A 24,114-nucleotide genomic window follows, 5' to 3' on the forward strand; every position below is an offset into this window, starting at 1 on the left:
ATTGATTTAATTCCTATTTAAAAGCTTAATGTTCACCAAGAAACCGAGATTACTGGGTTATTACCATCCATAATTTAATATCATTTGGCCCAATACGCAGTTCAGTCATTTTTCGAGTTACTGATGGGATAAAACTCTTTATATTTTTCCACTCATTATTATATTATGAAATATATCTAACTATTAATCATCTGTCTCATCATTTTCAGGACCTTATCAAGTAAAGCAATTTGTTTACACAGTACTGATGAAAATATTTCACTTATTTTAAAGATTTCTTACTTTTTTGATTCATTAGTATTTTTTTCTCCATTAGTCATATTAAAAAATTTCTGCTTTTACAATATAGGGAACATTAGTTTTCAAGATACGCAGGATTCTACATATTTATTTTTCAATTTAACTTTTATCTGTTTTTTCAGTATTTGTTTAGTTACCAAAAGGTTTTCATTCAGTAAAATTAAATTAAAATTTACTACTTATTTTTTTCGTTATTATTATATCTTAATAGCGCTAAGTCTCACATAACTCTCATCATCTTTAACTAACATTTGTAATGCGACGCATTCGCAGTAAAATATTCTGAGAAAAGGAATGACAAACCTGGAAACTTTTACTTGTTCCATGACTATGAAAAGACTTTTCTTCCCTAGTAATCGACACTAAAAGCGAGTTGATGAAAGCTTTTATGAATGCTCTGGAATCCCAGAGACTTCGCCCAGTTATCGTGATAACAATGACGTAATGTAAGACTTCTGTTTCCTTGAGCAAGGGCTATATTTTTTGGAGGCTAACCACTGAATAACATTTGTGTAATGTCCAATAGATGAGTGGAAGTTCTTCTTGCATAAGTTGAAATATTTATTATCAATGCCGATTAAGTCTTTCTTTCATTGTTTTGATTAATAGTTCCTCAGGCAAAGAGAGACATTTTTCTTTTAAATATAAGAAAATAGTGGAGCGTTTTGAGATAAACATAGTCCAGAGAAAAGGTTTCAGATCTGTGATCCGCAAAACTCCTAAGGAGCCCTGCTCAAACTAAAACGTGAATTATACCAATGTTACATTAAATTATTATTATATCAATGCTAAAATGTGAATTAATTAATTGTTGCCATTTATCGCTCGTATAATCGCAATAAATTTGAACAAATCCTCACGGTATTCGTAGAAAGGAATTCGTTGTTTAAGCTTTGATTCTGAAATCAATGTTGCAAGTACTCGTGAGTACAACAGGCATGCATTAGTAAGTAATAGACTGATTAAAAGTTATAATAATAAATTATATGCACTCATCTCATTCTATAATCCCTCAAGAGGTCAAATTATTGAAGTACGGTGGATTAAATCTTAAATCTTAAACTTAAAAACCACTTATATTCAAGTCAAGTTGGCAGATCACAATCAAAAAGGAAGATGTAGTTAAGGAAAAACAGTTATATATTCTACAAAGACAATCACTCTAAATTAATAATAATTAACTACATATTCAGTATAACTAACATTTTTAAAATCAAGTTTGAAAACTTCTTTTCAAATGAAACTTCCATAGCATTAATTATTTCCTAACTTCATATAAAGATTCAATTGACATTCGCCGATAACATATGACACAGATCTTCCACTACACATCTATTCATAGTAATCTTCACATACATTATTGAATGTCCTTATTCAACATTTCATCTAGCAAGACATTTCGAATGCCATGAAAATTGATTTAATTCCTATCTAAAAGCTTAATGTTCACCAAGAAACCGAGATTACTGGGTTATTGCCATCCATAATTTAATATCATTTGGCCCAATACGCAGTTCAGTCATTTTTCGAGTTACTGATGGGATAAAACTCTTTATATTTTTCCACTCATTATTATATTATGAAATATATCTAACTATTAATCATCTGTCTCATCATTTTCAGGACCTTATCAAGTAAAGCAATTTGTTTACACAGTACTGATGAAAATATTTCACTTATTTTAAAGATTTCTTACTTTTTTGATTCATTAGTATTTTTTTCTCCATTAGTCATATTAAAAAATTTCTGCTTTTACAATATAGGGAAAATTAGTTTTCAAGATACGCAGGATTCTACATATTTATTTTTCAATTTAACTTTTATCTGTTTTTTCAGTATTTATTTAGTTACCAAAAGGTTTTCATTCAGTAAAATTAAATTAAAATTTACTACTTATTTTTTTTCGTTATTATTATATCTTAATAGCGCTAAGTCTCACATAACTCTCATCATCTTTAACTAACATTTGTAATGCGACGCATTCGCAGTAAAATATTCTGAGAAAAGGAATGACAAACCTGGAAACTTTTACTCGTTCCATGACTATGAAAAGACTTTTCTTCCCTAGTAATCGACACTAAAAGCGAGTTGATGAAAGCTTTTATGAATGCTCTGGAATCCCAGAGACTTCGCCCAGTTATCGTGATAACAATGACGTAATGTAAGACTTCTGTTTCCTTGAGCAAGGGCTATATTTTTTGGAGGCTAACCACTGAATAACATTTGTGTAATGTCCAATAGATGAGTGGAAGTTCTTCTTGCATAAGTTGAAATATTTATTATCAATGCCGATTAAGTCTTTCTTTCATTGTTTTGATTAATAGTTCCTCAGGCAAAGAGAGACATTTTTCTTTTAAATATAAGAAAATAGTGGAGCGTTTTGAGATAAACATAGTCCAGAGAAAAGGTTTCAGATCTGTGATCCGCAAAACTCCTAAGGAGCCCTGCTCAAACTAAAACGTGAATTATATCAATGTTACATTAAATTATTATTATATCAATGCTAAAATGTGAATTAATTAATTGTTGCCATTTATCGCTCGTATAATCGCAATAAATTTGAACAAATCCTCACGGTATTCGTAGAAAGGAATTCGTTGTTTAAGCTTTGATTCTGAAATCAATGTTGCAAGTACTCGTGAGTACAACAGGCATGCATTAGTAAGTAATAGACTGATTAAAAGTTATAATAATAAATTATATATACTCATCTCATTCTATAATCCCTCAAGAGGTCAAATTATTGAAGTACGGTGGATTAAATCTTAAATCTTAAACTTAGAAACCACTTATATTCAAGTCAAGTTGGCAGATCACAATCAAAAAGGAAGATGTAGTTAAGGAAAAACAGTTATATATTCTACAAAGACAATCACTCTAAATTAATAATAATTAACTACATATTCAGTATAACTAACATTTTTAAAATCAAGTTTGAAAACTTCTTTTCAAATGAAACTTTAATTGAAACACAGCATCTGTTTCGAATAATGAAAATGATGTTTTTGCTTCATATCCATTATTTCTATTTGTACTAAAATATCATAATGCATAGAAAAATATTTAATTGTGTTTTGTACCACGTTTACTAAGCAAAAATCTAGGACAAAATAAAAGCACTAATCACATTTGTCGACGATTCGGCATAAAAATATTATTTTGAGTCATTCCCGATAGTATTAAAATCATTTAAATTATGGTGTTACAGTGTCCATCAATAGTGCTCCTAATTTTACTGTGCTCTTACAACAACCGGTTGAGGGTTCTATTCAATTAAGACACATCACACAAAGACTATTTCTCTCATCGTCGGAAATTTGAACTTAAAACGTATCAGCGTTCTGTTTCTTTTCATAACACTCAACTACTTATGGCTTCTGAAAAATTTTCTGGGCTTTATTTTCCTTCTCCAAAATGAAGAAATATCAAGATTGTAAATAATTTCATGACTTCATAACCTCGGAATTTTTCAGAACAGGGTTATCTTGATGGCTTTTTGAAACTTGCTTTTAAGAAGAATAACTTTAGTTACATTAATTGCATATAAATATAAGATTCCTATTCACAGGAAAGGCTATTCATTAATTTCCTTCCATCCTGTACAACACAGGAAATATATTGAAATTGGAATTGTAACTTATACACATATTGGGTATATAATTGTTTTAAAGTTTGTGCCCGAATACAAACATGTGTCATAATCATTTGGATGTCCGATCAGATGTACACGTATGGGTCTCGAATACTGAAACAGATGCTACCCATCTAATAGTAAAGATTTAATAATTATAATTTATTTTTCATAAAATATTGCAATTAATATAAAGTCTTTGTTCGGTAAAGTTAATTTTTGAAATGTTCATTAAATAATTTTGAGATTATATTAATAATTATACGAAAAGTAAATAATTTGTGTACATGAAAACATTTTCTTACTTAATACTTATAAAAATTTAAAGTTAACTTTCGGAAAAGTGCGCCTTATGTAGTAGATATCCTCTAACGACTGCAGTTTAAGAATGTCACTGTTTTATGACAACAAATTTTTCGTCTTCTGGTTAGATTTTGCTAAGGCACTAAATAAAGCTGATATCATAGAACTTCAACGTGCATGTACATGTCAATCTTTTTTGTAATTACTTTATGAAATATTTGGCTTCTAAAATGACTACATATAAGGAGTGAAAACAAAGTATTTACATCTTTGATAAGAAATTTAAAGAGAAAAACCTGGAAAATATCACTTACATATTCAGTATTAGAACTTCTAGGCAAACTTGTGATCATTTAGTCGGTCGATTTTACAAATGTTAAGTAGATTAAGATTCACACTACATAGATGTACAAAATTATTCAGAAAATGACTGACTGGAACGTGTGTACAAAATTAAGGTATTCATCGCGAGAGATTGCTCTCGTGAAAGCGCAAATGTTTTCTCCTCGAATAGTAAAGATTATTACTAAAGAATTAGGAACGAATTTTATAAACATACGGCAAATGAACTTACTAAATCTTTATATATGCTATTCAATTCCATCGAAGGATTAATTATCTAGATTCGGTATCTGAACTTTAAGTATCCGTGATGCTTTTTCTTCCTTCTGAACCAATTAAGTAAATCTCGTTAATTTATTTACGCTAGTAATGTCGAAATCTCAGCACCAACAGTCCATTAAAGCCATGTCATGTTTTATGTCGAGAAATGAACGATCAAATGAGAGCATGTGACGCTGACTTTGAAATTGGGAACTAATTGCATGATACTTAACAAAAAAAATGAAAATGTCTCGTAAATAGATAAATAGGATGGATATGAAATACAATTTTCTCATACGATTTTTGGAATAGGTTTAAAGACTCCATCCCACTACATTTTCTTATACTTGTTACTACATTTTCATTATTTAAACGCGAATTTTCAAATGAAAAATACAGGAATGTTATTAGGTAGCGTAAAAAAATCATAAAGTTCAATTTGTATAAATTGCATCTACCTGAAAAATCTACCTAGAAAATATTTTCAGCATTTTTATGAACATTCCTTATGCTTAATACAGGGAACTGGTTTGCAAACTTATTTCGTTACTGAAGATATCTTGTTACTCAATGTTCATAAATTTAAGCAGTTTTTTTTCCAAAGAACTAATGTAAAATGGATTAATTTGTTTCGGGACTCCAAACGATTTTTTTAGAAAAACGTACTTTACACAATCATAATTCATAATGCAAAATCAATGGAACTCATTAAAAGTAATAAATATATATTATTATCATTATTATTAACATAATAAGCATGTAAAAACCAGAAAACGTGCAGAACTTACAAATTTTTTAAAAAATAGAAAAAGGAAATATTTTAATATATCTATGCGAATTTACGGCGTAGGCAGAAAACAGTGTAAAACGACTAAGCAACAGTATTTCTTAATTAAGATGAAGCTGATAGTCTATTTACTTTGTATTTCCACGATATTATGTTTTAATCATATTTATAGTAGTACATCAGAGTATGTATATGTATAATCAGGGGTTACAGTAGTAATTACAATATTTATTATTCTATTTTTATATCTGTATTTTTAGCGAAAAAAAAATTCCCAGTACTAAATTTATCCTGGAACTTTTCTTCTAAACTGCATTGCAAATGTTACATAATTTCAGTTGTGTATTTTTTATAAAAATAATGTGAGGATTCAAAAAAATTATTTAATTGCTGCATACTAAAGCTGTGCTTAGACAATAAAACAAATTTCTTCGAAAATGCATTGCTGCTGTTAGATAATTTCAGTTGTGTGTTTGTATCAAAACAATATAAAGATTAAATAATTATTTAATTACAGAATGTTAAAACTGTGTTTAAAAAAATAAAAGAAAATAAGATCCACTGAAACCTATTCATTGAGCGTTTAGAATTTCTAAATTAACTATTTTCGCAATTCTATATCCTTCATCTTGTTATCATTTGTTAGCTTCTGTAATATATGGCTTTTATTGTTAGCGGATAGGTCAAATTTACCGTAACATGTATCTGCAGCAAACACTAAGCTAGTTTCGATTAGATTTATGGGTGTGTGATGATAAATTGATTCCATTATGACACAATCTATTGGTGAACATTATTAGTAGGTGTTAAAGGTATGAAAGTCAGCAACTGAAGCATCATCGCGCGGAAAAGATGATTAATATCCGTAAAGTATCTGTTCACCTCATCGTTTGCTCTGTCATCATTATGAAATTACATTAAACTGCATGTAAAGTTAACATTTTATTATTAAAATTATTTTTGGCAGCCAATAATACTGAATTCTTAGCTCTTAAGGAAATTTGCTTTTCGTAGATTTTTCGGTCTTTGACATCTGTTTTACTTTTTGTTTAATTCTAATTTGGGTACATAGCTAATGATACCATTAAAGATTACTGAATTGCATTAATCTAATAAATTCTAATATAATTTAAGCTGTTTTTGATCATTTTACTTTATTAACTTGTAGAGACATTAGGTATTTTTTTAAAGCAGGAGAGACGAAAAATGATCAATGCCATCACCGAGACTCGAACCACGGACCTCTCGATTACGTGTCGAGCGTGCTGACCACTACACCACGAAGGCATGCTAAGAAGGCGGGAGAAACACCTTATAAACTATCTAATGAAATTCAGTATATAATCTTACAACATTTCACTTCATAATTAGATTAGAAAAATTAATCACGTTTCTTATGTATAGGGAGAAAATTTCACTAGATTGGTATTACATGATGATGAAAGTAAAGTAAGCTCCAAGCGTCCGAATAATTTGAGATTTATTCAAATAAAAGAAATCTGAATCATTTAATTACGTTTTATTTTGTAAGCCAAACCCATGCGTCATGTAACAGAAATGCTAAAGGTTTTAGTTTTTCGTTTTCGCATTTTATTTCAAGATACAGACACCATTAAAGAAATAAATGCTTTATATCTGCCTGAAGTCAAAATTCCCATATGTACAAAAGGAAATGATAAACATCATTACGTATATTTAGCCTAATTTTTTTTATAAAAAGACATCTTGCGGTAAAACAATGATTCAAGAAGTGAAGTAGAAAACTGGTACTGCATTTTTTATTAATACTTTTACTGTACACAATTGCCGAACTTAACTGGCAATCAGTTAGTTGTAGACCAAGAGCTTTCAACCACGAAAGAATTCCTTCCTAGGGAAATTTCATATTTTTGGGGAGGATGCGGTCCGCCTGATGTGACCGGAAAAATGCCCACAGGAAAAAAGCCCACAGGAGAAAAGCCCACAGGAAAAATGCTCACAGAACAATACTCACAGGTATAAATGCTCACAGGAAAAAACGCCCACACAGAAATATACCCACATAGAAAAAAATCACATGGAAAAGTGGTCACTTAGAAATATGCTCGCACGGAAAAAAGCTCACATAGATATATGCTCACATGGAAATAAGCCTACTGATAAATAAAATTTGTAGAAATACCCTAACTTAATCAATCAATAATTAATCGATTTAAACACCGTACACCTACTTAAATTTTTCAAAGAAAAATTATCTAAATTACCAAAACATCTATATAAAGAACTGTATAACTTATGTGTAGATTCAGTTGCTATATAAGATTAACAAATGCGCCGGTTTGAATTAGTAAAAAGAGAGGAGGAAGGGGAAAAATGAAACAGAATATACGGCGAAAAATTATCAAAATTAATTATTGATTGATTAATGTAAGGATATTTCTGCGTATTTTATTTATCAGTGGGCTTGTTTCCATGTGAGCATATATCTAGGGGAGCTATTTTTCGTGTCAGCATATTTCCAAGTGAGCATTTTTCCATGTGAGATTTTTCTATGTGGGCATAATTCTGTGTGGGCTTTCTTCCTGTGAGCATTTATGCCTGGGAGCATTATTCCTGTAGGCCTTTTTCCTGTGGGCTCTTTTCCTAGACTCTGATGGTGACAGTGACACCACCTGCTTCTTGCTGGGCTGTTAAAAATAATTTAAAACAATTAATTCTCAATAAATGTATATGCAGTTTTCGAGTTTTTGATGGAGTAGGTATAAAAATTATACATTCTAATTCATAACAATTTAAAATACGGAAATAAACTGACAAAAACCTTAATTTTACTTGACAGAGGGAAAAAAACAAATTATCCAGCTATCTGCAGTTTCGAAGATCTAGAGCAGCGGTTCTCAACCTATTGAATAAAGCGAATCATCTAAACAAAAATGGAAAAACTTTAGTACCACCACTACATTTTACTATGATTATTTTTCAATTTCTCAATAGAAATATTGACGAAAATACGTTTTGCCATTTGTACAACCTATTGGCTATTTCTATTAAATATGCACACATAAAAAATATTAGATTAAAAATTGGTTACCATTTTAATTTATCAAAATTTAAGTTATAATACTTTAATTCTAAAATTTAGTGTGAAATTTGGGCCTGTTTAAGAGCGATCAATTTCTTTACGTCTGGTAAGATTTCACTTAGCTTTAACCATAAATTAAGATCCAATTTTAATTTTGTTCAGTATTTTTTTTTTTTTTTCAAATATAACATGGAAGAAAATCGTTGTTCACACAAATAGGTTGTGCAAAAAAGGTAATAAAATTTAATAGCTTTATTTGAAATGTTTTTAAATTCTTTTTTCAGTTCAGCCTAAAGTTAAAAAGTATGTTATTTTTGAAGTCTTCAGTTAAAGCTCCATCGCAGAAAATTTCTATCAATTGTTTTTTTGCTTAATGAGATTTTTGAATTTAATAGTTAAAGATACTTAGTTTTTTTTTGCGTACCACCTATTTTTCTCTTGCGTACCTCCGGTTGAGAATCGCTGGTTTAGAACATTTTATCCAGTGATTAAAAACTTCGCAAACTTTTCTTTAGACAACGAGATACAAATAAAATGCAGCGTAAAAGGGTAAAAGGTGCAGAGAGAATTCACAAGCAGAAGCAGAGTTTAGACAATTTATATTTAAAATATTGTGCAGAAAATATCATATGATCTCGAGCTTTGCAATAAGATTCAAATAGAGAACTTTTTGTTGGAGCAGGACAAAGATGGAGGTTATTACTATCTATGAAGCTGGGACTGTAAATAAGACACTCAACTATTGATATATACAGTTCCTATAATTGGAATACTACTGTACGGAAATTTTAATATTACTACATAAACTGGTATAAAATCAATTCTTTGATTAATTATTTCCTTTTGTTCCTCCAGTGCTCATTAATGATATACGATAGCGTACTTCTTTTAATAATGCATTTTCACAAAAAGAGGTGCATCCAGGTTTAAAATTAAGGGAATTAATCTTTAATTTGGATAGTAAAGAAGTAGCAAACAGCGAAGGAAGAATTTTTAAATTAGTTCCCAGTTAAGTTTCGACTAGTACCGAGTTCTTCCATTAATGAGGTATATTACTTTTTAAAGAGAATTGTTTTAATCGTATTACAAAGTATCCAGACTTCTACAAATGGGATTTTATTTTTATATAATTGATTAGGAACTTTATACTTAAATGAATTCTGAACGTTGTAAATCGGGCTACTACCATTGCCGGTTAAAAATAATTTGATCGCATACTATCTTTCGAAAATGAAATGAAGCATCTTAAGGAAAATAAGGGGTATAAAAATTAAATTTAATAACAGCAGGATACTTACACTACTATACAATTTTTTTCTTGATTTCAGATCCACCTAGTCCTCCTTCAATCATGGGCTACGAGGAAGGAACACCAATCAAAGCGGGTGATTTTCAAAGATTCACGTGTGTAGCAATAGGAGGAAATCCACTCGCCACACTGCGTTGGTTTAAACGTGATAGGGAGGTAAAGCCGCATTTTGTGTTTTTTAAAAATTAATAAATTTAGCTTCATTTTAAGGACTACAATTATATTTTGATTATTTTGTAAGACTTAACTAAGATTTTATAAGTAAATAATTTTCTGGACTTCATAACAGTTTTCTCATACAAAAATATGTATTACTTAAAATCAGATAGCATATAACCAGGATAGCTAATTTCTTTTATTTCTCTCTATTTATCTTCTTATGAAGCACAGAAAAATTAAAAATTTGTCTTCAGTTTTTTTTTTTTTTTTTTTTTTTTTTTTTTTTGTTAAATTTTTCTATATCATCATCTATAATCTATATTCTCATCTATATTCTCATCTCTATTCTATATTCTCATCTAGATCAGTTGAAATTTGCTGTTCTTTATATGCTTACCTATTCATTTTGGATATCTATTTAAATGAAATTCTGTGATTACATTTGTTTGATTTATTTAATATGAAACAATAATGTTGTATTTATTCACAACGAATCAGCTAGAGTAATTATACATTGAAATACAAATGTCTTTTTTAATTAATCCGTTAAAACTTGTATGATTCTTATAAAAAGCCAATGTTACGAAAGTACTGTCCTCACTATTAGAACCACTGCTAGCTATATGTTATTCTAGACAATTTTTTAAACTAAATATATTATCTAAAATTACTTTTCAAAAATACTTAAAGGAAAATTATCTCTTTTCATTTCGTATATGCAGCAACTAATATACAATGTGATACTTTGTATGAACTTTATATAAATTGTTTTAAATGAGTATGACGCATTTTAAAATTTATGTTTAAAAGTTTTTATTTTATTCCTTTTATAATTTTCTAGAAACCAAACTGTTTTCATTTTGAAAAGCTAAGTTTTATTCTTATGATGAAAGTTTATCTTGAGAAAGAGTGTTATTGCGGTTACAGCCGAAAACATCGTGGCAAAAACATCGCGGACGAAAACAACGCAAGGCGAAAACTTCGTGCTACAAAACATCGTGGGAGAAAACATCGCAAAGAGAAAACATCGCAGTCCTAAAATCTCGTTGTACAAAACATCGTCGTCGAAAATAAAACGGTTCAAAAACTTCGCAGTTTAAACACATCGTCGTCGAAAATATCGTGGTAAAAAAATAAAGCATCTACAAATCATCATATGACGATAACATCGCAGACATGCTTTTTTCAGACATGCTTTGATAGCTATAAATGAATATTCCCATAATAATTTGTGAGCGTAAGATGGAAAGAAGAATAATTTTTACTTCCATATTTTTTATAAACTAATAAATTGTTGCTGAGAAAATAAGAAGGAAATTTAAGCATAGAAAATTAATGCAACTTATAGCACTTAATAGAATTTTAAACCGATATAGTTAACTAATAAAGGCCATTAATAAATCAATTTCTATAAAGTTTTTACTGGTAATTTTTCATGAAAAGTATAATCTATAAGTTGCATTTAATTTTCTATGCCTAAGTTTCCTTTTTACTTTTTCAGTATAATTTTATTAGTTAATAAAAATATGTGAAAGTAAAAATTATCCTTTTTTACACCTTGCACTCACAAATCATTATGGGAATATCCATTTACAATTATTAAAATCGGAAAAAAGCATGTCTGCGATGTTATCGTCATGCGATGATTTGCAGATACTTTATATTTTACCACGATATTTTCGACGACGATCTTTTTAAACTGCGAAGCTTTTTTTGAACCGCTTTATTTTCGCCGACGATGTTTTGTACCACGATGTTTTAGAACTGCGATGTTTTCTCTTTACGATGTTTTCTCTTTACGATGTTTTCTCCCACGATGTTTTGTAGCACGACGTTTTCGCCTTGTGACGTTTTCTCCGCGACGTTTTCGTCCGCGATGTTTTTGCCGCGATGTTATCGGCGGACACCTTTATTGCAGGGTTGCAAGGAATAAAAACAAAAAGGTTTGTTAGTAGGCCCTATTTTATTCAATATGACAATTTTAATCATTAAAATGCTTCTGTACATAGAACTCAGCAAACTGTACAACGAACTGCAAATGAAGTCATACGTTTTTACATCATTCCAGCAATTTTTAAGTTTAATGTTGAATCAAATGTTAGTTGTGGAAACAAATGATAATGCTTAGATCATTTCCTTTATTATAAAGAATTAAATAAGTAAATACATACTTAAGGCACAAATTGCAGTTTCATTTTCCCTTATAATTATAATTTAAAATGTTTTTCAGTTTAACTAAAAGTGGCATTTGTTTTAATGATCTTCTAAATTTAATCTTTAGCCATAGGTTTATTGGATATTAGAAAACATTTATGGTGTAAAACCAAATAGAAATTGATTTGATCTAGGTATTTTAATGTATTTTGTACTGAATACTGTAACTTTATAAATACTGATTGAAACCACTGTGATAGTTAGTGAAAAATAAAGGATTGTAATTTTCAAAGCATACTAAAACCAACAAAACAACAGAATAAAGTTTAATATACAGGATGTATCAGTACAGGTGACAGATGAGAGCAGGGTAGGGCACCCGGCTGTACCCTGCTCTTTTCATTTCGTATATGAAAAGAGCAACTAATATACAAAGTGATAATTTGTTTTATAATATATATACCCGAATAATCAGTATCCAGTTAAGCCCGGTTCCCGCAACTGTCCAGAAAAAGAATATTGCAAACAGGGGCAGATGGAGAAAAACAGGGCTATTGCGGATTCCTACAATAACAATGCTTATTATATAGTATAAAGATACTTACATCAAAACGTGCTGTTACTATGTCGAGTACCACAATAGTAATACATCGTATTACATTATACATTAATAATGCACTATTATAATAGTCGACGCAGAGACGATAAATTAATACGTATAATAATAAAATTTCCTGAACTCTACAGACATTGCAGAGCGGTATCAATGCGCATTGTATAACCTATAGCTATATATATTATACATTAATATTACACGCATACAATACATTAATACACAGATAACATAAAAGGTGCATATTAATACACTATACATTAATAGTGAGTGCACTCGATTTAAGACATACAATAAAAAAGTACCTAAACTCTACAGACATTTTGGAGAGCAACTTATAGCTTATACATACCCAACTTATAGCTATATACATTATACATTAATAACACATACACACGTCCATTACATTGATACGTACATACCATGTATCAGTACAGCAGTGGCAAACTTTCTGAAAAGATAGAGTACAACCACACGATGGGAAATTGCATAGCAATGCATGGTTGGGAACGCTTTCCTGGCGCGGTAGTGACGACACAAAACGCAAAAAAGGAAGGACACAAACAGTGAGACCAAACGTGGGTTTTTTATGCTTAGTACAGCAAAAACCAAGAAACAATAACAAAAACAAAGAACTGTGGTCATTAAAGAAGGGGTTCGAAGTTACGACTCCGGACCATGATTCAGGCCTTACTTTCCCGGCGCATAGAACATCTGCATCACGAATGAAAGATGCATGACACACGGTTCCTGCGTCACAGTCCGGATCATAATTAACACGTTCTTTCAGGACAATAATCGGTTTTTATTCTTAATCCTTGGTTTTATCTCCTCTAAGCATAATAAACATCATACTCACCCTGTTCGTGGCCTTCCTTTCTTGTGTTTTGTGCCGTTACTACCGTTCTAAGAAAGCGTTTCCGATCATGCACTGCTATGTGATTTCCCATCGTCTAGGTCTACTCTATCTCTCCTGAAAGTCTATCAACGCGGTACTAATATACCCTGTATAAAAAAAAATCTGAAATCTTTTAGATTTTATATTGTAACCAAACGGGAATTTTTAATATTTAAAGACACATACACGGTACGATAGCATTTGGGCTAATGTTCCTTTTTTCTAAAAATATTTTATAAAAGCATATAGACTTTTTGATACACAGTCTCACGCACTGGAGATAAAAATGTTTTATTCTCTACAGTATTGCCACTGCTCGTTTTGAAATTATTAAGATTTTAATCCAAAATTCATTAACGTTTTACAAAATATAAAACAGGCAATAAAACAAGTTCCAACTTCTAAATTCGAGCTTCCAGGTGCCCATGGAGGACTATAGTATCCAAAATTTGTTGACTCTAGAGAGCGATGTTTTTTCACAATGCGAGAAACATGCATACACTCATGTATATTCTTCATTATTAGTTTCTTTAAATATAACACAGGCCGATAATACTTAGTGGCAAAAATCTGAAAAGTGATTCAGACATTTAAAGCGATTCGAGGCAAAATGCCGTTTCGAGACTAGCAGCCTTCTGGTCTTCTGGGCTAACGCTCATTTGGGCTTGACTAAAATCATTATGGAAAATGAAAAATAATGAATGCGTTAAGAAACGTTTAATTAATTTAATAAAAATAGATGAATGTAGGATTTGTTAAAAATTATACACTGTAGAGGATTATAATCATTTGGATATATTAAAAGCTGGCCTTTGCGTTAAGTAAATCAATCAAACAAACTTCTCAAACGATAAGAATTAGAAATCGGAAATGCAATTAAAAAGTGTATTTCACTGAATAAAGAATGAGGTATGTTACACAGATAACGTCAATCTTTCCCTTCAGCATGTACTGATGGAAGGAATGATTCACCGCGGGCGAAATACTTTTATTCTTGAAGATGTTTGGCAAATTTCCAGTATTTCCCCCGATTTTAAAGCTTCTGAGTTTTTGAATCAATATTTATGTTTTAAGCATTGGCCATTTAACTAGGACTTTCTTCTTGATTGCAACTTTATGTCACAAAACACTAGCAGATGTCAACAATTTCAGAAGCAGATGTCATTGGATTATCAGTCAGATAAATCCTCTTAATGTCACTTATGTCATCAAAATGTGTGATATCCTTCCTTCCTCCCGAGATTTTGACACAACTGAATAATTCGGACAATTAAAAGTATAACAGCTTTTTGAATTTGCAATTCAAATAATTAATATATTTTGCTTTACTGGTGAATAAATAACGCAGCCGAATAGCAAAATGCTTTTACAGCCCTGGAAAGGTTTAGATTTGACGCTTTGCTATAATTCAACAAACTATTGAACTAACCAGGGTGTAGTTCTTATGATCATGCATGTACACCTTGCAAAAAATGGGACAGTTCTACATCTCCCGTTCTACTGAACAGATTGTCAAAATTTAATGTGTGTTTTCCATGTCTTAAGAGCGCGACTTAAGATATATATATTAGATTTATATACAGCATTGTTCTAACATAACTATTTTGACACAAAATCGGACCTTTTTCTGAAATAACATACCAATGTTTTTCCATATTTCGATTCTACGACTCAAATTTTGCCTAGATATTAAATTTTGCGATTTTTGTGAGAAATTTAAAACTTTATCTTGACGCATTGTTTTAAGTTTGTACCAAGAATAATTCACTTAGGGAACTTCTTAATTTCTAGCAACCTGTTTTCCTTTCCTTTTTTTCATTGTACACGAGTTGAACAAAGGTTATCGTTCATACTTTCAAATAATTTTAACAAAGTGCGTAAAACATAATTGGCGTTATTATCGCTTATAACAAATACGCCAAATTTCAAAGCGCGACAACATGTAAATTCGCGTATAGCTTAAGAAATTTTGAATAAAAAACTTTTTTGTAGATATGCTTAGACATATATCTACTTTAAGATGTTGATAAAATATTATAAGTTATAATTCAATTTTTTTTCAAAAAATTTATAAAAAATATTTCAAAATTCAAATATTAAAATAAATTATAAAAAATGGGTGAATTTTATTTGGAATGAACCTAAGTTTCGAAATGTGAAACAAAGAATCAAATAAGTTTAATAAAAAAGAGATGTTAATAAATACATACCAAACTCAATTAACATTCAGGAGTTTAAATTTTGACAGCTACTTTTTTAAAAACTACTCGTCCGATTTTTACAAAACTTTGTATTTTGACATTATTTGAGTCGTAGAATTGAAATATGGAAAACACGTGGTATGTTGTTTCATATAAAGTCCCATTTTGTGTCAAAATACCTACAGTAGAACAATGCTATATATAAATCTAATATATGGGAAACGCAAGTTAACTTTCGTTAATCTGTCTTGTAGAACAGGAGCTATTGAACTTTTTTTTGGTTGTGCAAGGTTTAGTTTGTGAATGATAAGTTTATGCATGGTGCAATTGATGTTTCTTTTGCAAACTGTACAATCACTGATTAATCGAAGATGTATTTTATGTCTGGAAAATTTCTAACCTAATTATTCCATTCCACATTATTTCTAGAAAACAAGAAATTATTAATTACATGCCTTAGTTCACATGAGTATTCTTAAGATGCGCCGTTTGATTCAAAAGCTGAGCTAAAAATGTTCTTTAAGCTCCACAATACATCAAATTTTGATGGTGTAGACCGTAAAAAAAGCAATCAAGATAGGAATTTCGTTTCGTCAACACAAAACGCTTTCTTGTTTTCACCATATTCTGTATTTATATGAAAAATTATGTGAAACGTTTGGAAGTAAAGAATTCAATTCGATGCTAGACAGCAGACATCATTACCAACTTTCTGCTTAAACACAGTTATTACCGCTAATTTTTATAAAGAACTACTTATTAATTCCATAAAATATTTACTAAAATGTAGAAATAAGACAATTTAACCGTTGCGAAGGATCCGGAGATTACTTTATTGCACAAATCATAATCGATACAAAACACGTTACTAGGAGTATTCTTGCATATTCCGTGATGGATAGATTAAGCGATAAATTTAATGTTAAACCGAGTATATGATTTGCACATTTACCATTGGGTAGACTTTGGGTAAAGGTGATTGACCTGCCCATGTTAGTTTATTGAAGGAACTTTTCTAGTCATTATTCAGAAGACAAAGGCAGTGATCATCGATCATTTGATCAAGCTGTCATTTAGATGAGTTTATGTCATTACTTTCCTAAAGCGGTTTGTGATAGTTGAATCATTCATTTCAATGAAGCGAGGTCATTGTGAATAAATTGTGTTGGTAGAGAATCTGTGAAGGTTTCCAAGAATCCAAGTTTTCCATATGCTTATTTAGAAAGAGACGTAAAGCACAAACTGAAACGAAAGCTGTTATATTTTTTATGTTGACGTTAGTCAGAAAATAGTTGAACAAATGAATAGTTGAAGAATATTGACCTCGCTACAGTCACCATACTCATTACGTTAAATAGTTTTTCCCCCCTATGATTGTACCACCCAAGCCGAGTTGAAAATCTAGTTTTAGCAGAGTTTTATGCGTTGTAGAGATTATATACGATGATGAATGTCGACAAAACCTTTCACATTAGAGAATTCTAGCTCAGTCCATGAAAATTCCATGAAATGAGATGACCATTATAAGTGATTACATTCCCAGTGCTGTTTCTTGTATTGTTGGAATAAAAGACATTTTGGAAGGCTTGTTTATTCTTCAAATTTATGGTCTTTAGCATATGATATTAGCTACATACTATTTATTGAGTCGTTGCTTACATTTTTGTATCAATTTAATTTTTAATTCTCATCCTTTATTTTTCTGTATCTTTTCTTTTATTTACAAGGTTGTATGTCGGTGTTTTGCCTCGCTGTAATTAATCAGATTTCTTTGTTTTCAAGGAATTTGGCAAATGGTGGAATTTTCAAGGAACGGGATTTTATCATGGGTTAATGGAATTTATTTCATATTATCGATGCAAAATGTGCTTCATTATATACGGTTATCATTTATCATGGTTCTGATTTTCTGCTTATGAAATATTTTGGTTGGTGCTACTATCGTGTGGTTCTGCAATTGTCAATTATAATGTTATTATCTTTTGCACACATTTAAAAACTTTTTGAGTCGGTCGAATGCAATAAATACAGCAAAAAATATTATTTGAAATAAAATTAATTCTTTCACATTAAAAAAATTATAATTGAGGTACTCTTTAGAAGATTTTGTTGCTTACAGAAAATCTGGCAAAACAAAAGACATTATAAAAAGGAGTTCGTTCTAGGTAACAATCAAGATAATCGGAAGTAATTCAATGCATTTTTGAACTGCTGGGAATGTTTGAGGATATTAATTTAGTATTGCATAAAAGCAGTAATAATTAATTATTATTTAATAATTAGCTATCGAATTATAAAGATGGGAGTAAAAACTAACGATCATGGCGATCTAATTCACTCATTAAACGTCACGTGACCTTGGAAAATTACCTTGACAACAGGCATATGTTATTCATTTTATTACCTATATGTGGACTTGCAAATTTCAAGTCCTAAGTAATGTTTCCGGTCGATAGGAAAAAAAGATCTTTAATTTATCTTTCAAATTAAAGTCTTAATTCATTAAAAAATGAGTAATTTATAAATAATATATTTACTATTCTATTAATTTTAACTTTATTTTATTTTTAATAATTATAATTAATGAACTTTATAACGTATCTAATTCATATAACTTATGTGAATGAAGTCCAATGAAAGGTAGTTTGTTGGTAGCTCAGACCTATCATCATCAAGTGAATAAAATGAAGCTCATTCGCTACACGAATATATGAAAATTTTTTGCTCCCGTTCTCTCCCCACGTGTGGAAAGAAGGGCATGAGAGAGTTTCTGATCCTAGTTTCAAGGATTGCTCGAGTAGATAAATAAAGATTTCGCTGAATGAACTCCAATGAAAGGTAGTTTGTTGGTAGATCAGACCTATCATCATCAAGTGAATAAAATGAAGCTCATTCTCTACACTAATATATGCAAATTTTTCGCTCCCGTTCTCTCCGCACGTGTGAGAAGAAGTGCAAGAGAGAGTTTCTGATCCTAGTTTCAAGGATTGGTCGAGTAGATAAATAAAGACTTCACTGAACGGAAGTGGAACATAGTGTTGAGAAGGCATCCAAGGCATTGTGAGAAGTGATATGGGTTTAGAAGAATGGAAGCAGCCCAGACATTGATATGGATTCATAAAGACCTAAAATTAGCGCAAAACGTTGTGTCAAGAATCCTTAACCGGTTTAATGATACTGATGGTGTATGTTGATAGTCTGATTAAGGTTAAACGTGGACCAGACATACTCTCAAGACCCTTATTTTGTAATGACTGCTAAAAAAATGGCCAACTAAGAACCACTAAGACTACAAGGGAGTTCACTGTAGTTACGTGAACTTAAAGTAAGTCACATGGCGAGAACAATGGGCTGTGTGAAAGAAAAAAATGTCCCACTAATCCACTAACTCGGGCTGTGAAATGCCCCCAGGTTAAAGTTGTGCAAATATCAATGTGCTTAGAGAACCCCGAACTGGAGCCTAATTTTCGGAGATTAATTCCAGACAGGGGACAAAACAGATGCAATATGTCTTAAAACATCAGTGAAAGTCATCATTACAAAGGTGGTGCTATCATGGTATAGAAAGGCATCTTTTCAAATGACCGGATTGACTGACACATTTTTATGGATGCATCTATGAATGCTGAAATATCCAGAGGTGGGGTTTTTGATCCTTACGTCAAGTTATTTAGGTGCAGAAGGTAATAACATTCTTTTAGCGGATAATATTTCTTGTAGCCATTGCACTGCGCTTGTAGCCATCGCACTGCATTAGTAACCAATCATCTTAAGGGTGAAGTAATTCATTTAGTGGATAAAGATGCTTCCGTATTTTCCAAATTTCTATGTATGGGACGCTCTAGGACGCTTGAATTGCATCACTGTAGCCCCCATCTAACAATCTCCAAAAGCCTCAAGATGTTATTAATCGTGAATGTAATTTGTTACCGCAAAACAATCTAACAGACAGCATGAGAAATCCCTGCAAAATTTGCAATTTGACCTTTATTAATACTTATCTCTAAAATGTGGCTACACAAACATTTCCCTACCAACCTTTATATTGCATTTCCTATCTTCTTTAAGAAATTTGTTTTTTTTCCCTCAAAAATAGGCAATATTGCATTTTAAAGATATGTCAAATATAAAGATCTTTTAGAGGTACCACGTTCTTTCCTGAAAAATTATTCAAATCATGTGAGGTTTTAATAGCTGTTCCTTCAATTTTTCCCACCAGCGCATATATTGCTGCTGCTTTCTATAAATATTTCTTGCATTGTTATGATAATTAAAAATTTTATCTGACACTATATATTATGTATTCGTGAAATAATCGTTTGCGTTTTAAAATTGTAATCTTTTGTATTCTCCTGGCAACAGCAGTCACCGTTCATTGTATTAAAGCAACTTAGTTGTTTATTAAGAAATGATATTGAGAACTACATCAAATAACGTTTTATTATGGCACAGAAAAGGCGTCTTTTAAATGTTGAAAGGGAATTAAATATACTTTTTAAAGTCAAAATACTAAATTTAGACTATATATTAAAAACATTGAAAATTTCTTATCACATTTTTGTCTTTTAAAATTCTATTTTATCATTACTGAAAATGTAGCTTAAATACAATGTTTTTTAAATATAATTTTTAAGATAACTAGGTAAACACATCATAAAGTCTAAGGAAATTTCAGGCAAAATATTCACAGAGGTTCATTACCTTTACACATGATATTCTTTTTTATCTTTTCCTTCAGTTGCATAAATTATTATTCTTTTTATTTCGCAACTCGCTACAGATATCATTTACACTGAAATCTCTTCATTCATAGCGTATAAAGTCAGAATTCCATTATTTGACGGTTTCGCATCCTATGTCCCTCTGGTGGAATTTCTACCAGTTTTATATTCTTCCTCGTTTTTTTCCAGTATTCTGGTGAAATACGATGGCAGTCTTGTCCACGGTCTCACAGCGTATACTCTTAATGTCTTCTTTTAATAATGGAAAAATACTCGTAGTCAATGGTCCAGCTCTTTCTTGTGTTCAATGTGCTATGCTGTTCTTGCTCAATGTTCCGTTAAAAACGTTCTCTATGTTTGTTACTCTCTGGCATTTATAACATTATTTCTGATATAGATACCCTGAATTAGTGAAATGTAATCTAACGGTACTCCGACAGAATGCATTTATTTCTTTTACAGTACTTTTATGATAATTTAGTCACAATCTGCATAACTAAATACAAATGGATTTTATGTAGTCTGATTTAATCATCTCAGTGTATCTAATGAGTATCTTATGTTTCGCCACATACAAAGCAAATAATGAAAGTAACCTTTTTGAATAGACTGTTGTTAGACTTATGATCTTCCTTTTAGTAACTCTTTATAGATGCGACTATAGAAGAGATCGTACCAAACGTAGGTTTGAGGCTAAAGTAATACAAGAATCTACTTGAAATTGTTCTTGAATATGCTATGTATATTGTAACATTTTTAATATGACAAGGCCCTATTAAGAAAGTCAAATTTCCAAAATATTTTTTTAAAACGTTTCGTATAAAAAATGTCTTAGGAATTATTGGAATGAATGCAGAAGTTTAGGGATAACATATCTATGGGCCATAAAAGCTACAGATTTAAGATTAAGAAATATTAGTTGCTCAAAATACTGAATTAATAAAATGCAACGAAAATAACTCGACCCTGAATAGTTAAGGGGTCCCTATACCGACAATGTTAAATTGGCCATTTTCGATGTACCTTTTCTCAAATTCTGATCTAGATACAAGCTTGAAATTTTTTCTGTAATTAAAGTATACCTATCTGATTATACTGAAATTAGCTTTTGAAGCATTTTGAATTTTAAAGTAAATTACAGTATATTTTGTTAGGCATAATAAAATTTAGCACTTTTCTCACACAAAAAATTAAATTTTTTTTTCTAATTTTATTACAAAAAGCTCATTTCAGTAAATATTAGGGAATCTAATAAATAAGCCATAAAATGTTTAGATACCTGTGAGCAGTAGTTCCTGAGAAAAGGTACATCGAATATAAAAATACCACGTTTGGAGAAAATCGCCTTTTTATGTAAAAATCCTCATTGATCAAACCAGTAGATGACAAATTAAAACTAGATTTTTTTACAGTTCTAATTTTCATAGAGATTAAAGAATGGTATTTTTAGAAAGATAACAGTGTAGAGAATTTGAAAATGCAAAAATCCGAAATCACAATTTTTTGAAGGTTTTGGGGTTCCAACACCCCTTAAAACTAACGTTTTCTACTGCATTTTAAAAATAGTTCATAGTGAAAGATACTCCCAAATTCAAATTTTCATATAAATTAAATATGGTATTAATTTTGTTTTTAGCTTTTATCCCGCGGTAATATATCGTATAGTATACAATTTCTTGCTGAAGGCATTATTGGTCCTTGAATCTTTGGATCTATCTCAAAATTTCATGAAAGTGCTTGAGACTGTCGAATAGCTTATAAACAATACCAACAAATTTCAAAATATTACTAGCTATAAAAATAAATATTTTGTTATACTGCTTTATGTATTTACGATGGAGTTTATAGATTATGTATCCCATGCATCCCTTAATACCTTTGTGATGTATAACAGTGTCATCTTTATGAATTTCCTGATACTACTAAACCCCCCAAAATATCTGTTTTCTGCCTTTCACCTTAGTTGATAAATATGATTAAATGTAGTCCTTATTTATTGAACAAAGAAAGAGATAGTGACCATCTTCTTGGTTTTTGCACTCATAGCAGACTACTGATGACTATTTTGATTAGGAGAGACTGACATAGACTCAACCTTATCCCTCCAATCACCTTCTAACATAATCCTTTAAGCCTTTCACGTATCCTGCCACAGCAGAATAATTCCTTTCATGGGCGGAAAAAAGAATGTCCAAATCCCGACCAAAACAAAGACATCACGCCCGTAGAAGTCGTTAACCCTAAAATGTGTCTTTACGTTTGACTATGCTGTCCGGTCGTCGCACGAGCAAGACATAGCTCCTCCGTGACACAATGTGTTTTACAGCTTTCAGGCTCCGTCCTGATTTTATTGCTTAGAAGTGTTTTATGACTTCAGATGCCTTGTTGGGAACGTCGGCAACATTTTCTCGATTAAAACCATCTGCTGGAATCGGTTTTTATAGCTGTTTTGTTTTCACCAATCCATTGGATAAAATGGCGTTGTTTGCTTTTATCGCTTACCCTGTTTGTTTAAATTCTATTTACTGTTAAAATACTTTTATAACGGATTATTTTGTAATTTATTGTAATGCAAGTAATCGTTAGTTATTAAAGGAAGTAAAGCTAATTTTATTTACCTACTTAATTTTGTCGACAAGTTCATGCTGAAAAATCGTCTATTTTATATTATGAATTACCCTTACCTTAAAAGACTTAATATTCTTTCAGATAAGATAGTTGGTTAATATTTGCATTTTTAATATATTACTTACATTTTGAGTTAGCAGTCCATCTATAAAATATAAGGAACAAAACCTTTCAACACTAGGAACATTAGGGAAGATGCCAAATCCTAATAAGTAACGCTGATTACCAACACATCTCAGTTGATTTTATGAAATATAATCTGCTTATTGAAAATAAATTTTGTTAAATATTATGTGTTTACTAAAAAATTCCATTTAAGAAATTTAAACGGGTTTTCTAGTTCTTTTATGAGAGTGATGCGTACGGTTATATATTAAAAGACTAATAAAGAGTAATAACTTTCTTCGAGCCACAACTAGCCTCTGAATGTATGGCTATTTCTAACCATTCTCTTACTTGCAAGACTGGACATCTGAGGGCTACTACACACGCCTTCAAATGAAATATCGCGATAAAAGACTACTTTTGAAAACCATTTCAGATATATAGAAAACTTAAGAAGTGAATAAAAGAATGCTACAGTGCTCCAGAAGCTCATTTCTGTGAAAGCAACAAGAGTTTTCAGCATTCCAAGAAATACTCAGCAATAGAAAAAGCTCATATCGGAGATTAAAGAAAGATGGATTTTTCCCTTTTCAAATCTCAGTTATTTATGAATTCCATTTTAAAATATAGTAGATGCACCG

The 24,114-nt window shown here is 30.7% G+C and overlaps 1 protein-coding gene across 1 annotated transcript in view; it reads left to right on the forward strand.

Annotated features, from left to right (window-relative positions):
- The window catches only part of LOC118191999 (nephrin-like), a 916,450-nt gene that overhangs the window by 704,223 nt on the left and 188,113 nt on the right, over positions 1-24,114 (forward strand). The window contains exon 10 of the mRNA XM_085814264.1: positions 10,014-10,150. Coding sequence (XP_085670390.1) covers positions 10,014-10,150 — 137 coding nt within the window. The remainder of the gene's footprint in view (positions 1-10,013; positions 10,151-24,114) is intronic.

The sequence above is a fragment of the Stegodyphus dumicola genome, chromosome 1, assembly GCF_044657685.1.
Source record: "Stegodyphus dumicola isolate Sdum_Otavi_A_Nest chromosome 1, ASM4465768v1".
Lineage (NCBI taxonomy): Eukaryota > Metazoa > Arthropoda > Arachnida > Araneae > Eresidae > Stegodyphus > Stegodyphus dumicola.